The sequence below is a fragment of the Halichoerus grypus genome, chromosome 8 (genome assembly GCF_964656455.1).
Source record: "Halichoerus grypus chromosome 8, mHalGry1.hap1.1, whole genome shotgun sequence".
NCBI lineage: Eukaryota > Metazoa > Chordata > Mammalia > Carnivora > Phocidae > Halichoerus > Halichoerus grypus.
The window spans coordinates 34,733,833-34,748,658 of NC_135719.1; the positions used below are offsets into that span (position 1 = coordinate 34,733,833).

The window sequence follows — 14,826 nt, forward strand, 5'->3', positions numbered from 1 at the left end:
AGACAAGAGAATAAACCAATGAAATAGAAAGCAAAAAACAAGGGGAAAATTAATGAAATTAAAATCTAGTTCTTTAAAAAGATCAATAAAATGGATAAACCTCTAGGTGAAACTGGCAAAAGAAAAAAAGAAGAAAATTACCAATATTACTGCAGATCCCAAAGACTTTGAAAGATTAGTAAATGAATACTAAGGAAAACTTTATACACAAAAATCAGACAACTTAGATGAAATCGAACAACTCCTTGAGTGTTACAAACCAGGAAAATCCACTCAAGAAGAAAAAACTCTAAATAGTTCTGCTATCTCTTAAAGAAATAATTTTTTATTTGAGAAAGAAACCTCCTGGCTTAGATGGATTCACAAAAAAAACATTTAAAAAAGAAATAACACTAATTCTACACAATCCCTTCTAGAAAACAAAAGAGAAAGGAACACTTGTCAACACTTTTTATGAGGCCAGTTTTATCCTGATAAAAGATAGACATACAGTATAAAACCACAAAAAAAAAAAAACCCCACAAACCAATTATCTCTGATGACCATCAGCAGAAAAATCCTCAACAATGTAATTAGCAAATCAAATAAAGCAATATATAAGGAAGAATAATACACCATAACCAAGTGGGGTTTATTCAGTAATGCAAGGTCTGGTCAATATTTGAAAAATAATTAACATATTCTACCATATAAACAGATTAAAGAACGAAAACTACATGATCATATCATTTGAGAAGAAAAAAAGCATTTGACAAAATTTAGCATCTATTCAGTATTAGAAAAAACTTTCAAAAAAGTAGGAGTTAAAGGAAACTTCCTTAATCTGATAAAGCATCTACTAAAAAAAATCCTACAGTTAACATCCTAGCTAATGGTGAAAGACTAGAAAAATGCTTTCCCGCTACGATCAGGAACAAGGATGTGCCCTCTCACCACTCTTCAACATACTGACTACAACTACAGGATATAAGGACCACAAACACAAGTCAATGGTATTTCTACATACTAGCAATGAAGACAGGAAGCCAAAATTCCACAAAATACCTAACCAAACTATCTACTCAGTACCTGAGCAGGTCCACAGGCAATTCCAACTATGTGTTTGGTATCCAGTCCTGGCAGTGCAGAGGGTTCTGGCTTGGTCACACGCAAGGTGTCAAAGTGCTGGCACTGGTCGTTGCTCCCCCAGCTATGGACCTCGCTGTCCTCAGTCAGAGCCAGGCAGTGGGTGGAGCCTGCAGCCACATCAATTACCTTCTTCCCTAGGAGGAAAGAATGATACAATACAGCTTCACACCTGACTTCTGCTTAGGTCATTCAGGTCAGGAGGTATTTAATGTCAACTTCTAAAGGATAATTCATTGCTTTAATATTATGCATAATTCCTCTGCTTCATGTATGTTATTAAAACCCATTTTACTAGCTATAATTTATTAAGACCTATAGCCTGAAAATTAAATAATACCAAGGTATGAAAAGGATCTTTTCCTTACCTTAGTATGAAAAAAGTTACTTTTTTCTCCTTATTCATATTTTCATTCAGAAAGAGACAAGTGTATTTTAATTAATTAAATCATATTCTCCTGTCCCAAGTATAATCACGCAAAGTATATTCTTTTTGCCTCAATGAGACTTTCTATTTTTAGAATATTTTTAGGTTCACAGCAAAATTGAGGAAAAGGCACAAAGATTTCCCATATACTCCCCACCCCAACACATGCATAGCCTCACCCATTATCAATTATTCACTTTTTTTTTTTTTTGCATGTGAATGTCTACTTGTTCCAAAACCATTTGTTGAAAAAGCTACCTTTGCTTCATTGTACTGCCTTGGCTCCCTTGTCAAAGATCAATTAACTATACTTATGTGGGTCTATTTCTCAGCTATTTTGTTCCAATGATCTGTCTATACTTTAGTCAATGTCATACTTTCTTGATTACTGTAGCTTTATATTAAGTCTTGAAGTTGGGTAGTGTCAGTCTTCAACCTGCCCTTTTCCTTCAATACTGTGTTAGCTATTCTAGGTCTTTTGCCTCTCCACATAAAATTTAGAATCAGTTTGTCTTGCATTAAGTGTATAGATCAAGATAGAAAGAAATGACAGTATTCATTCTTCCTACCCATGAACACAGAATATCTCTCAATTTATTAGTTCTCCTTTGATTTCATTCATCACTTTTGGAATTTTACTCACATAGGTCTTGTACTTATTTTGTTAGAGTTATACCTATGTATTTCACTTTTTTAATACTATTGTAAATGGTATTTTGTTTTTATTTCAAATTCCACTTCTTAGTTGCTGGTATATAGGAACGAAGGTATATACCAAGTGACTTTGGTATTTTAACTTTGTATCCTGCAACTTTGCTATAATCATTTATTACTTACAGCTTTTTTGTTGATCCTTTCAGATTTTCTACATAAACATTCATGTCATCTGTGAACAAAGATAGTTTTATTTCTTCCTTCTCAATCCGTACACCTTTAATATCCTTTTGCTGTTTTGTTGCATTAGCTAGAACTTCCAGTATGATTTTGAAAAGAAATGGTGAGATGAGACATCTTTTCCTTGCACTTTATCTTAGTGGGAAAGCTTCAAGTTTCTCACCATTAAGTATGATGTTAAGCTGTAGGACTTTTATAGATTTTCTTTATCAAGTTAATGAAGTTCTCTCCATTCCTAGTTTGCTGAAAGTTTTTATCATGAACGGATATTGGATTTTATCAAATGCTTTTTCTGCATCGATTAATATGATCATGTGATTTTTCTTGTTACTCTCTTGATTTGATGGATTACATTAATTGGTTTTTTGAATGGTGAACTAGCCAACATTGCATATGTAGAATAAATTCAACTTGGTGGTGATGTTTAATTCTTTCTATATATTGTTGAATTTGATTTGCTGATATTTTGTTGAGGATTTTTGCATCTATATTCATGAGAGATGTTGGTCTGTAATTTTCTTTTCTAATAATATTTTTGTCTGGCTTTGGTATTAGGGTAATGCTGGCCTCGCAGAATGAATTAAGAAGTATGACCTTTGCTTCCATCCTCTGAAAGAGATTATAGAGAATTGGTATAATTTCTTCCTTAAATGTTTGGTAGAATTCACCAGTAAACCCATCTGGGCCTCATGTTTTCTGTTCTGGAAAGTTATTAATTACTGACTTAATTTCTTTAAGAGATATAAGCCTATTCAGTTTGTCTATTTCTTCTTGTATAAATTTTGACAAATTGTGTCTTTTAAAGAAATGGTTCATTTCATCGAAGTTACCAAATTTGCAGGCACAGACTTGTTCTTAGTATTCCTTTATCATCTTTACAATGTTAATAGGATCTGTAGTGATGTCTTCTCTTTCATTTCTGATATTAGTAATTTGTGTCCTGTTTTCCTTTTTTCTTAGCCTAGTTAAAGTATATTGATTTTTTTAATCTTTTCAAAGAACCAGCTTTTGGTTTCCTTGATCTTCTCTACTGATTTTCTGTTTTCAATTTCATTGGTTTCTTCTCTAATTCTCATTATTTCTTTCCTTCTTCTTATTTTGGATTCAATATGCTCTCCTATATCTAGTTTCCTAAGGTAGAAACTTAGACTATGGATATTTTTTTAACATCCATAACCACACATAATTACAAATTTTTTTTTCTTGTGATGAGAGCTTTTAAGATCTGTTCTCTTGGCAACTTTCAAATACACAATAAAGTGTTAACAGCTACAGTCACCATGCTGTATATTATAACCGCAGGACTTATTTCACAACTAGAAATTTGTGCTTTTTGACCACCTTCACCCACTTTACCCATCCCCCGCAACCCCCACCTCTGGCAACCACCAATCTATTCTCTGCATCTGAGTTTGGTGGGGGTTTTGGGAGAGTTTTGGGGTGGTTTTTTTTTTTTTTTTAGATTCCACAAATAAGTAGGATTATACAGTGTTTGTCTGTCTCTATCTGACCTATTTATTTAGCATAATGCCCTCAAGGTCCATCCATGTTAACACAAACGGAAGAATTACCTTCTTTTTTATGGCTGAATAATATTCTATCATATGTATATACTACATTTTCTTTATCTACTCATCTACCAATGGGACACATAGGTTGTTTCCATATCTTGGTTATTGTGAATAATGCTGCAATGAACATGAGGATGCAGATACCTTTTTAAGTTCACATATTTACTTCCTTCAGATAAACACCCAGAAGTGGAATTGCGGGTTCATATGGTAGTTCTTTCTTGTGAAGCCTCCTTACTGTTTTCCACAGTGGCTGTACCAATTCACATTCCCATCAACACTGCACAAGGGTTTCTTTTTCTCCACATCCTCACCAACACTTGTATTTCTTGTCTTTTTGATAACAGCCATTCAAACAGGTATGAAGTGTTCTCTCACCTGTGGTTTTGATTTGCATTTCCCTGATGATTAATGATATTGAGCACACACCTTTTTCATGTACCTGTTGGCCATCTATAACTCATCTTTGGAAAAATGTCTACTCAGATAGCCTGCCTAATTTTTAATCAAATTGGTTATGGGGTACACTTTTTGTTTGTTTTGCTACTAAATTTTAAGAATCCTTTCTATATTTTGGATATTAACCCCTTATCAGATATATGATTTACAAATATTTTCTCCCATTCTATATTCTATAGGTTGCCTTTACATTTTAGTGGAGTTTTTTTGTTGTTTTTTTTTTTTTTTTTGAGAGAGAGTGAGTGAGTGTGCCAGGGGGTGGGGGAGGAGGCAGAGGGAGAGAGGGAGGGAGAGAGAGAATCTTAATGAGGCTCCATGCCCTGCACAGAGCCCAATGTGGGGCTCAATCTCACAACTTTAAGATCATGACCTGAGCCAATATCAAGAGTCAGACGCTTAACCAACTGAGCCACCCAGGCACCCCATCTTTACATTTTATTAATGGTTTTCTTTCCTGTACACAAAGATTACTTACTTTAGATTTTTCTTCTTTTCTAACATATGCCTTCTAATTTCCTTCTAAGCACTGCTTTCACTGCATCCCACAAATTTTGGTAAGCTGTTCTCATATTCATTCAGTTCAAAATATTTTAAAATTTCTCTTAAGATTTTTTATTTGACCATGTGTTATTTGGAAGTTTGTTGTTTAATCTCCATGCATTTGGGGATTTCCCAACTATCTTTCTGTTACAATTTTTAGTTTAATTCCCTTGCAGTCTGAGAACAGACATAGTTTGATCTCTCTTCTTTTAAATATGTTAACGTGTGCTTTATAGCCCAGATTGTGGGCTATCTTCATTAGGGAAGTTTTCTAAAGCAAAATCTTTTTCTCCAAAGTGAAATGATACAAATACATTTTTCCTATTTAAATAGTATTAAAGTATTGTATTTTTGCTTAATAGTAAATCTAACATGACCAACACAAGGGATATTTTCAGTAACGTCAACGTAAAAAATAATTCGGCTACAAAATTCTACCCGAGTAAGGAGAACAATTCTATCTTGAGCCTATCATACGTTGACATAGTGATGGCCAAAATGACTGTACCATCAATCATTTAAATGCTTTCACAGTAAGCTATCTCTGTATCTAATAAATGTAGCTGATTTCCTTTACTAAGTGAAAAAAATATATAAACAAGAAGGCTAACAAAATTCAAACACAGCTCCATAACATACAACCAACTGTATTACCCTACAACTTACCTCAGAAACTTAGAAAATAATAAATACCATAATACCTTCTTGTCATCAAGGTATTAATATGTTTTAAAGATCTTATTGATTTATTTATTTTTAGAGAGAGAGGGAGAAAGCACATGCATGCATGAGCAGGGAGAGGAGGAGAGGGAAAGAGAGAATCTCAAGCAGACTCCATGCCAAGCACAGAGCTTAATGCAGGGCTCCATCTCATGACCCTGAGATCACGTCCTGAGCCAAAACCAAGAGTCAGACGCTTAACCAACTGAGCCACCCAGGCACCTCAAGGTATTAATATGTTTTAAAATAATAATGATGGGGAAAGAAACAAGCAAGTCCCATGTAAAAGTCTCAATTCCAAACTCCCTTGACAAAAAAGCAAAAACATAAAAGTAGAATCTAGCTCAGGGATTCAACAAACTTCATCCCTCATGCAAACACAGGCCAAGGACTGTTTTTGTGAATAAAGCTGTACTATCACACAGCCAGGCCCATTTATTTACATATTGTCTATGGCTCCTTTTGGACTACAACAGCAGAAAAGAGTACTTGAGACATACAATGTATGGTACTCAAACCTAAAATACTTACAGTCTACTTTAAAAAACAGCCTGCCCACCCCCTTTAGCACTACAGGCCACCTGATACACCTATCATCAACCTCTCCCATACTTCAGAAGGCATCTGCAAAGCACACCTACATGCCTTGGCTCCCATTCTATCTAGAATGCATGCTGGATGCCCTTGAAATCAAACAAGCAGGATTTACCCATCAAGGATAAGTTCAAGTGAGAACACTCCCAAAGGACCCAATCCTATCTCCCACTACATTCCCACAGCACCATGCATATCTGTCATCTTAGCAATGTCTACACTATAAGTATCGGTAACCTCACCAATAGAAGTTCATCTCACTAAAGTCAGCTTACTTAATGATGAATAGATGCCTGCCACAAAAAGGACTTACCAATATTAGTAAAATTGAATGAGTTTCAAATGAAATCTGGTGAGAATAGTTCTACACCATTTTTTTTTAAAGATTTTATTTATTTATTCAGGAGAGACAGAGAGAGAGAGGCAGAGGAGGCGGGGAGAAGCAGGCTCTCCTCAGAGCAGGGAGCCCAATGTGAGACTTGATCCCAGGACCCCAGGATCATGACCTGAACCGAAGGCAGACGATTAACCAACTGAGCCACCCAGGTGCCCTACACCGTTTTTTAATAAAGGCAACCTACTTTCCATTATTATCTATACCTATGAAAATGTGAGTAAAAGCCTTCTAATGATAAGTCATTCATGAAATATTAGGTTAAAAAAAAAAAAAAACCCTGCAATCTTTAAAAGATTACTGAAGAAAAAGCTTCAAAGAGTTTTAAAAGTTTACATTTTGCACTCACCTTGCAAGCCTTCCAAGAGTTTGGGATAACGAACATGTTCTTCTGTTCCATGCCCAAGTCTCTGGTTGTCACCTTTTCCCCATGAATAAACTTGGCCATCTTTCGTCAAAGCAATAGAAAACTGACTTCCACATCGAACCTTCACGACATCCAAATCTTGAAGCTTCTCAATAAGCTTTGGTGTTTTGCAGCCATCACTACCACCTCTGCCCAATTTCCCATAGTCACCATCTCCCCAAGACCACACCTGACCTAAAAAAACACAAATATATTTAAGTAAAAATAACTGTACATCTTAATGCAACTTTTAAATGGCTCAAATACTCAATATAACCCATAACAAACCTACACCATTAATATATTTAGTTAACACTACACAGGTGACTACTGGCCAAATGAAATCTAGTTTATACTTCAGGTTGATACAGAAACAATTAAAAAAAAAGGATAGCCGGGTTTTCTTTTTGTTTTAGCTAAAAGAATAATAAAGTCCTGATGCGTACTAGTTTGGGCTCAACGACTGGGTTCAGTTCAACCAAGTAGTGAACACAGAACAAAAACTCCACTGCCTCCATAAAATACCGTAACTTGGCCCACCACAAGAAGTTGCAGCTCCCTGACCACTGTCTCTCAGGTCTGTCTGCACACTGTTCCTGTCATGCTCACCACAAATTAACTGCATGACAACATCTATTTCCAATAATATTTGTTAGTATAATCTAGTTAAATATTACATAAAGGGATAAAACAAATTACAAAAATGTGGTTGGATTCTTTTTACTCTGATAACTAAGCTAAAAACTTTGCAAAAATGCAATAAATGTGAATTACTGAAAAAAAAATACCTGGTAAAACCTATAGAGGATGAGAAAAGAAATGAGAAGAAATGTAAAAGAAGAAATGAGATTGCTCCATAAGTGACTAAGTTCCCATTCTATTTTAAGTAATCTGAACTAGAGATCAACAAACTTTCTGTTAAAGTCCAGATGGTAAGTATTTTTAGGCTTTGTGGGCAATGCGGTCTCTGTCACAACTACCCAAGTATTCCCCTGTCACTGGAAAGCAGCCACAGACAATACGTAAGCAAGGTGGCATTCCAATATATCTATTTGTGAAAACAGCCAATCCCTGATCGAAAATTGTAGATGATACACTAGTGGGTGGTCAATGACATAAACACACCAATGCTCAATGCAGCAAACCCATACACAAACATCAGAGAATGTGTATAAAGAATGTGTATACACTTATATGCCTTGCCAAATGCCTGTTGTTCACCTAGCCCAGCTGGCAATTCCCACTTTCTCCAATGTTTTCAGTGACCCTGTTACCCCAGAACCAGACCTTACAGGTCAGGATGCTTCTACCATACCAATCGTCTCAAAAAACACAGTTATGTAGCAGGGACATTTCCCTATATGACCAAATACCAATGTGAGGTAAATAGCATGCATAGTTTCCAATCACAGCAATTTAGTCAAAACTTCAAACAGCTTTACCTTCGTAGCAGTTTCACACAAAGAATTCAAGAACAAACCCTAATAAGACTTATTCAAGAAAAGACTTTCTGGCTAAGAGGTTTATAAAATCTATTAATCACTCAACAATGGACACTTAAAAACAACAAGATGTCAAACTGAAAGCTTTATGCCAGAAGAAGAGAACTTTAAGATGACTGATGAGACCCATCTTTTCTCCAAGACTTACAGTAGCAGAAGTAAGATGCCTCTATGTCTATCCCTTCAGGGGAGGGGGGGCCTATGTGGACATGAAGATGCCTAAAATATTCTTTCTCCTCTCACTAAAGAAATCCCCAGGGAGGGGAGTTAAGATGACAGAGGAGTAGGGGACCCTAAGTTTGTCTGGTCCCTGGAATTCAGCTAGATTGTTATCAAATCATTCTGAACACCTGTGAAAAGAGGCGATCTGAGAAAAGAAATGCTGCAATTCTAAAATAGAAAAGCAATCACTTTTTGGATAGGAGGTGCCGAGACTTGGTATCCAGGGTGATGTATCTGAGGAAACTGCAGAGAGAACCGCCTGTTTAAGGAGGCTACTGCAAAGTATTATAAGCAGCAGGACGCAAAATTGGAACTTTTATGAGTCTGCTACAGTGGGGGACATCACTGGATTAAAAGTGCTCAGGTGGCAAAGCAGGGTGGAATCCCAGGTGGGACAGCATGGTCTCAGGATCCCGGGGGCCACAAGAAGAATGGGAGTGGCTGAGTGCGGCAGAGTTCCCAGGCATTGGAGTGGGGAAGCCGAATGAAAACAGCAAGTCTAGGTGCCAGCCTTCGGCTCTGTGTTGCTGTAAGCTGTAAACTGAGAACTGCTGCACAGTTGTACAACCACTCTACAGGCAGGGTCTAGGCAAAAGGCAGAAGCTCAGCGAGATGCCCCACAAACTCCCAGGAGGAACAGCATGGATCCACGTCTCAGGAGTCCATAAAAGTTTGCAGAGACCCGAAACTCCAGCGCATGCCTGAGATAAAAACAGTCAGTCACAGGCTAAGTGAACACAGAGTTCGGACAAAAAACAGGGAGACAGAGTGATTGACTGCTTTTCTGTGAGGACTCACTGAAGAGTGAGGGACACCAACTTTCAGCTCCAGGGATAAAGATCCGGGCACCACTATTTTCATCCCGCCATCAGTGCTGAAAGCCTTCAAGGAGCAAATCAGCGCCACACAGTGCAATCCAGAGCCACATACACTGAGCCCAGCACCCTGGCAAGGGAAGCACAGATCCACCAGGGCAAGGGCACCTGAGAATTGATCAACAGACCCCTCCACCAAAAGACTAGCAGGAACAACTGGAGAGCACCAAGTTTACAGATGATAGAGAACTGCAAAACTTCAGCTCTTGGGGAATACAGTATATAGCATTCGTGGGGTTTTTTCTATTCTTTAGTCTTCCAGTTTTATTTTCATTCACCTAATTTTCTTATTTTTTCAATTCTTTTATTCTTTAATTTTTTTTCTTTATTATGTTAGTCACCATACAGTGTATCATTAGTTTTTGATGTACTGTTCCATGATTCATTATTTGTGTATAACACCCAGTGCTCATTACAGCACGTGCCCTCCTTAATACCTATCACCAGGCTACCCCAACCATCCCTGCCCCTCTGCAACCCTCAGATTGTTTCCTGGAGTCCACAGTCTCTCATGGTTCATCTCCCTCTCTGATTTCCCACCCTTCAGTTTTCCCCTCCTTCCCCTAATGTCTTCCATGCTATTCCTTATGTTCCACATATGAGTGGAACCATATGATAATTGTCTTTCTCTGCGCTTGACTTATTTCACTTAGCATAATCTCCTCCAGGCCCATCCATGTTGATGCAAATGGTGGGTATTCATCCTTTCTGATGGCTGAGTAATATTCCATTGTATATATGGACCACATCTTCTTTATCCATCACCCTTCAACAGATGAATGGGTAATTTTTATTTTTATACATGTTTTACATATATATATAAATATTTGTATATATATAATTTTTGGTTTACTTTCATTGTATTTTATTTTATTTTTCTATATATATATATAAAATTATCTTTCTTTGCTATTTTGGGATATAGTTTCTCTTAACAAACAGACCAAAATACACCCAGGATCTAGTTTATTGTTTCGTTCTGTTTTACTTCTTGTTTGATTTTTTCTTATTTTGTTTTGTTTTTGTTTTCTTCTGGTTTGTTTTGTTTTGTTTTTTTCTGTTGTTATTTTTGTCTATTCTCTCATTTTCTTCTATTCTTTTCTCAACATAATGACGAAATGGAGACACTCACCCCAAAAGAAAGAAGAGGAGGTAATAATCCCTACCAGGGATTTAATCAATAACAGATATAAGTAAGATGTCTGAACTAGAATTTAAAACGATTATAAAGATACTGGCTAGGCCTGAAAAAAGCATAGAAGACAGTAGAGAATCCCTGTATAAATAAAAAATTAAAATCTAATGAGGCCGAAATTAAAAATGCTATTACTGAGATACAGTCACAAACGGAGGCTCCACAGTGAGGATAAAGAAGGCAGAAGAGCGAGTCAGTGAGACAGAAGAAAAAATGATGCAAAATAAGGAACCTGAGAAGGGGGGAGAAAAACAACTATGGGACCATGAAGGGAAATTTCAAGAACTCAAACACTATAAAGCAAAATAATATCCAGATAACAGGGGGCCCCAGAAGATGGGGGCAGGGGGGAAGAACGTTCATTTGGACAAATTATAGCTGAGTACTTCCATAATTTGGGGAAGGAAACAGGCACTCAAGTCCAGGAGGCCCAGAAAACCCCCTCAAGATCAATAAAAATAGGTCAATACCTCAACATATAATAGTGAAGCTAGCAAATTTCAAAGACAAAGAGAAAATTATAGAAGCAGCTCAGGACAAGAGATCCTGAACCTACAAAGGTAGACACATCAGGCTGGCAGCAGACCTGTCCACAGAGACCTGGCAGGCCAGAAAGGACTGACATGATATATTCAATGTGCATGCTAAATGGGAAAAATATGCAGCCAAGAATACTTTATCCAGCAAGGCTGTCATTCAGAATACAAGGACAGATGAAGAGTTTCCAGGACAAACAGAAACAAAAGGAATTTGTGAAAACTAAACCAGACCTACAAGAAATATTAAAGGGGATCCTTTGAGCGAAGAGAGAACCCAAAAGTAACAAAGGCCAGAAAGGAACAGAGACAATATACAGAAACAGCAACTTTACAGGTAATACAATGGCACTAAATTCATATCCTTCAGTAATTACTCTGAATGTAAACAGAGTAATTGCTCCAATCAAAAGACATAAGGTATCAGAATGGATTAAAAAAACAAGACCCATCGATATGCTGTCTATAAAAGACTCATTTTAAACCCAAAGACACATCCAAATTGAAAGTAAGGGGGTGTAAAATCATTTACCATGCTAATGAACATCAAAAGAAAGCTGGAATAGCCATCCTTATATCATACAAACTAGATTTTAAACCAAAGACTGTAATAAGAGATGAGAAAGGACACTGATTCATAATAAAAGGGTCTATGCAACAAGAAGACTTAACAATTGTAAATATTTATACCCCTAATTTGGGAGCAGGCAAATATATAAACCAAGTAATAACAAAATTAAAGAAACACTTTGATAATAATACAATAATAGTAAGGGACTTAACGCCCCACTCACAGAGATGGAAAGATCATCTAAGCAAAAGATCAACAAGGAAACAAGGGCTTTGAATGACACACTGGACCGGATGGACTTAACAGAAATACTCAGAACATTTCATCCTAAAGCAACAGAATACACATTCCTCTAGAGTGCACATGGAACATTCTCCAGAAGAGATCACATACTGTATCACAAATCAGGTCTCAACTGGAACCAGAAGACTGAGATTATACCATGCATATTTTCAGACCACATGCTTTTAAAACTTGAACTCAATCACAAGAGGAAATTTGGAAGGAACACAGATACATGGAGGTTAAAGAGCATCCTACTAAAGAATGAATGGGACAACCAGGAAATTAAAAAACGATTAAAAAAATACATGGAAGCAAATGAAAATGAAAACACAACAGTTCACATACTTTGGGATGCAACAAAGGCAGTCCTAAGAGGGAAGTATATAGCAATACAGACCTTTTTCAAGAAAAGTCTCATACACACAATCTAACGTTACCCTAAAGGAGCTGGAAAAAGAACAGCAAATAAAGCCCAAATCCAGCAGGAGAAGAAAAATAATAAGATTAGAGCAGAAATCAATGAAATATAAATCAAAAACAGTAGAAGAAATCAATGAAACTAGGAGCTGGTTCTTTGAAAGAACTAGTAAGATCGATAAACCCCTAGCCAGATATGTCAATAAGAGAAAGGACCCAAATAATAAAATCATAAATGAAAAAGGAGAGATCACAACCAACACCAAAGAAATATAATTGTAAGAGCATATCAAGAGCAACTATATGCCAACAAATTTGGCAATCTGGAAGAAATGGATGCACTCCTAAACATAAATACCAAAACTGAAACAGGAAGAAATAGAAAACCTGAACACATCTGTAACCAGGAAAGAAACTGAAGGAGTAATCAAAAATCTCCCAACAAACAGGAGTCCAGGTCCAGGTGGCCTCACAACAGAATTCTACCAATCATTTAAAGAAGAATTAATACCTATTCTTCTGAAGCTGATTAAAAAATAGAAATGGAAAGAAAACTTCTAAACTCATTATATGAGGCCAGCATTACCTTGATCCCAAAACCAAAGACCCCACCAAAAAGGAGAATTATGGACCAATATCCCTGATGAACATGGATGCAAAAATTTTCAAGATACTAGCTAATAGGATCCAACAATACATCAAAAGGCTATTCTCACCACTCCTGTTCAACATAGTACTGGAAGTCCTAGCCACAGCAATCAGACAACAAAAAGAAATAAAAGGCATCCAAATCAGCAAAGAAATCAAACTCTCACTCTTCACAGATGACATGATACTCTATGTAGAAAACACAAAAGACTCCACCCAAAAACTGCTAGAACTGATAAAGAAATTCAGCAAAGTGGCAGGATATAAAATCAATGCACAGAAGTCAGTTGCATTTCTATACACTAACAATGAAGCAGAAGAAAGAGAAATCAAGGACTCAATCCCATTTACAATTGCACCAAAAACCGTAAGATACCTAGGAATAAGCCTAACCAAAGAGGTAAAGGATCTGTACTCTGAAAACTATAGAACACTCATGAAAGAAACTGAGGAAGACGCAAAGAAATGGAGAAACAGTCCATGCTCATGGATTGGAAGAACAAATATGGTTAAAATGTCCATGCTATCTAAAAGCAATCTACACATTTAATGCCGTCCTTATCAAAACACTATCATCAGCATATTTCACAGAGCTGGAACAAATAATCCTAAACCTTGTATGGAACCAGAAAAGACCCCAAATAGCCAAAGGAATGTTGAAAAAGAAAACCAAAGTTGGAGGCATTACAAATCCAGACTTCAAGCTGTATTACAAAGCTGTAATCATCAAAACAGTATTGTACTGACACAAAAACAGACACATAAATCAGTGGAACAGAATAGAAAACCCAGAATTGGACCCTCAACTCTATGGTCAACTAATCTCTGACAAAGCAGGAAAGAATATCCAATGGAAAAAGTCAATCTCTTCAACAAATGGTGTTGGGAAAATTAGCCACATGCAGAAGATTGAAACTAGACCACTGTCCAGTTTCAAAAATAAGCTCAAAATGGATGAAAGACCTAAATGTGAGACAGGAATCTATCAAAATCCTAGAGAACACAGGCAGCAACGCCTTTGACATTGGCCTCAGCAAGTTTTTGTTAGACACGTGTTCAAAGGCAAGACAAACAAAAGCAAAAATGAACTATTGAGACTTCATCAGGATAAAAAGCTTTTGCACAGCAAAGGAAACAGCGGACAAAACTAAAAGGCAACCTACAGAATCGGAGAAGATATTTGCAAATGTCTTATCAGATAAAGGACTAGTATCCAAAATCTGTAACTTATCAAACTCAACACCCAAAGAACAAATAATCCAACCAAGAAATGGGCAGAAGACATGAACAAACATTTCTCCAAAGAAGACATACAAATGGCCAACAGACACATGAAAAAACACTTAATATCACTTGGCATCAGGGAAATACAGATCAAAACCATAATGAGATACCACCTCACACCAGTCAGAATGGCTAAAATTAACAACTCAGGAAACAACAGA

At 36.6% G+C, this 14,826-nt stretch overlaps 1 protein-coding gene across 7 annotated transcripts in view; it reads right to left on the reverse strand.

Moving 5' to 3' along the window:
- The window catches only part of HERC2 (HECT and RLD domain containing E3 ubiquitin protein ligase 2), a 245,212-nt gene that overhangs the window by 160,203 nt on the left and 70,183 nt on the right, over positions 1-14,826 (reverse strand). For all 7 annotated transcript variants that reach the window (XR_013450354.1, XM_078079011.1, XM_078079010.1 and 4 more), the window contains exons 15-16: positions 7,074-7,325; positions 1,069-1,262 (exon numbers count right to left, since the gene is read on the reverse strand). Coding sequence is in view for 6 of the 7 variants with exons in the window: in XM_078079011.1 (XP_077935137.1) it covers positions 1,069-1,262; positions 7,074-7,325 (446 nt within the window). In the remaining variant the exon portion in view is untranslated. The remainder of the gene's footprint in view (positions 1-1,068; positions 1,263-7,073; positions 7,326-14,826) is intronic.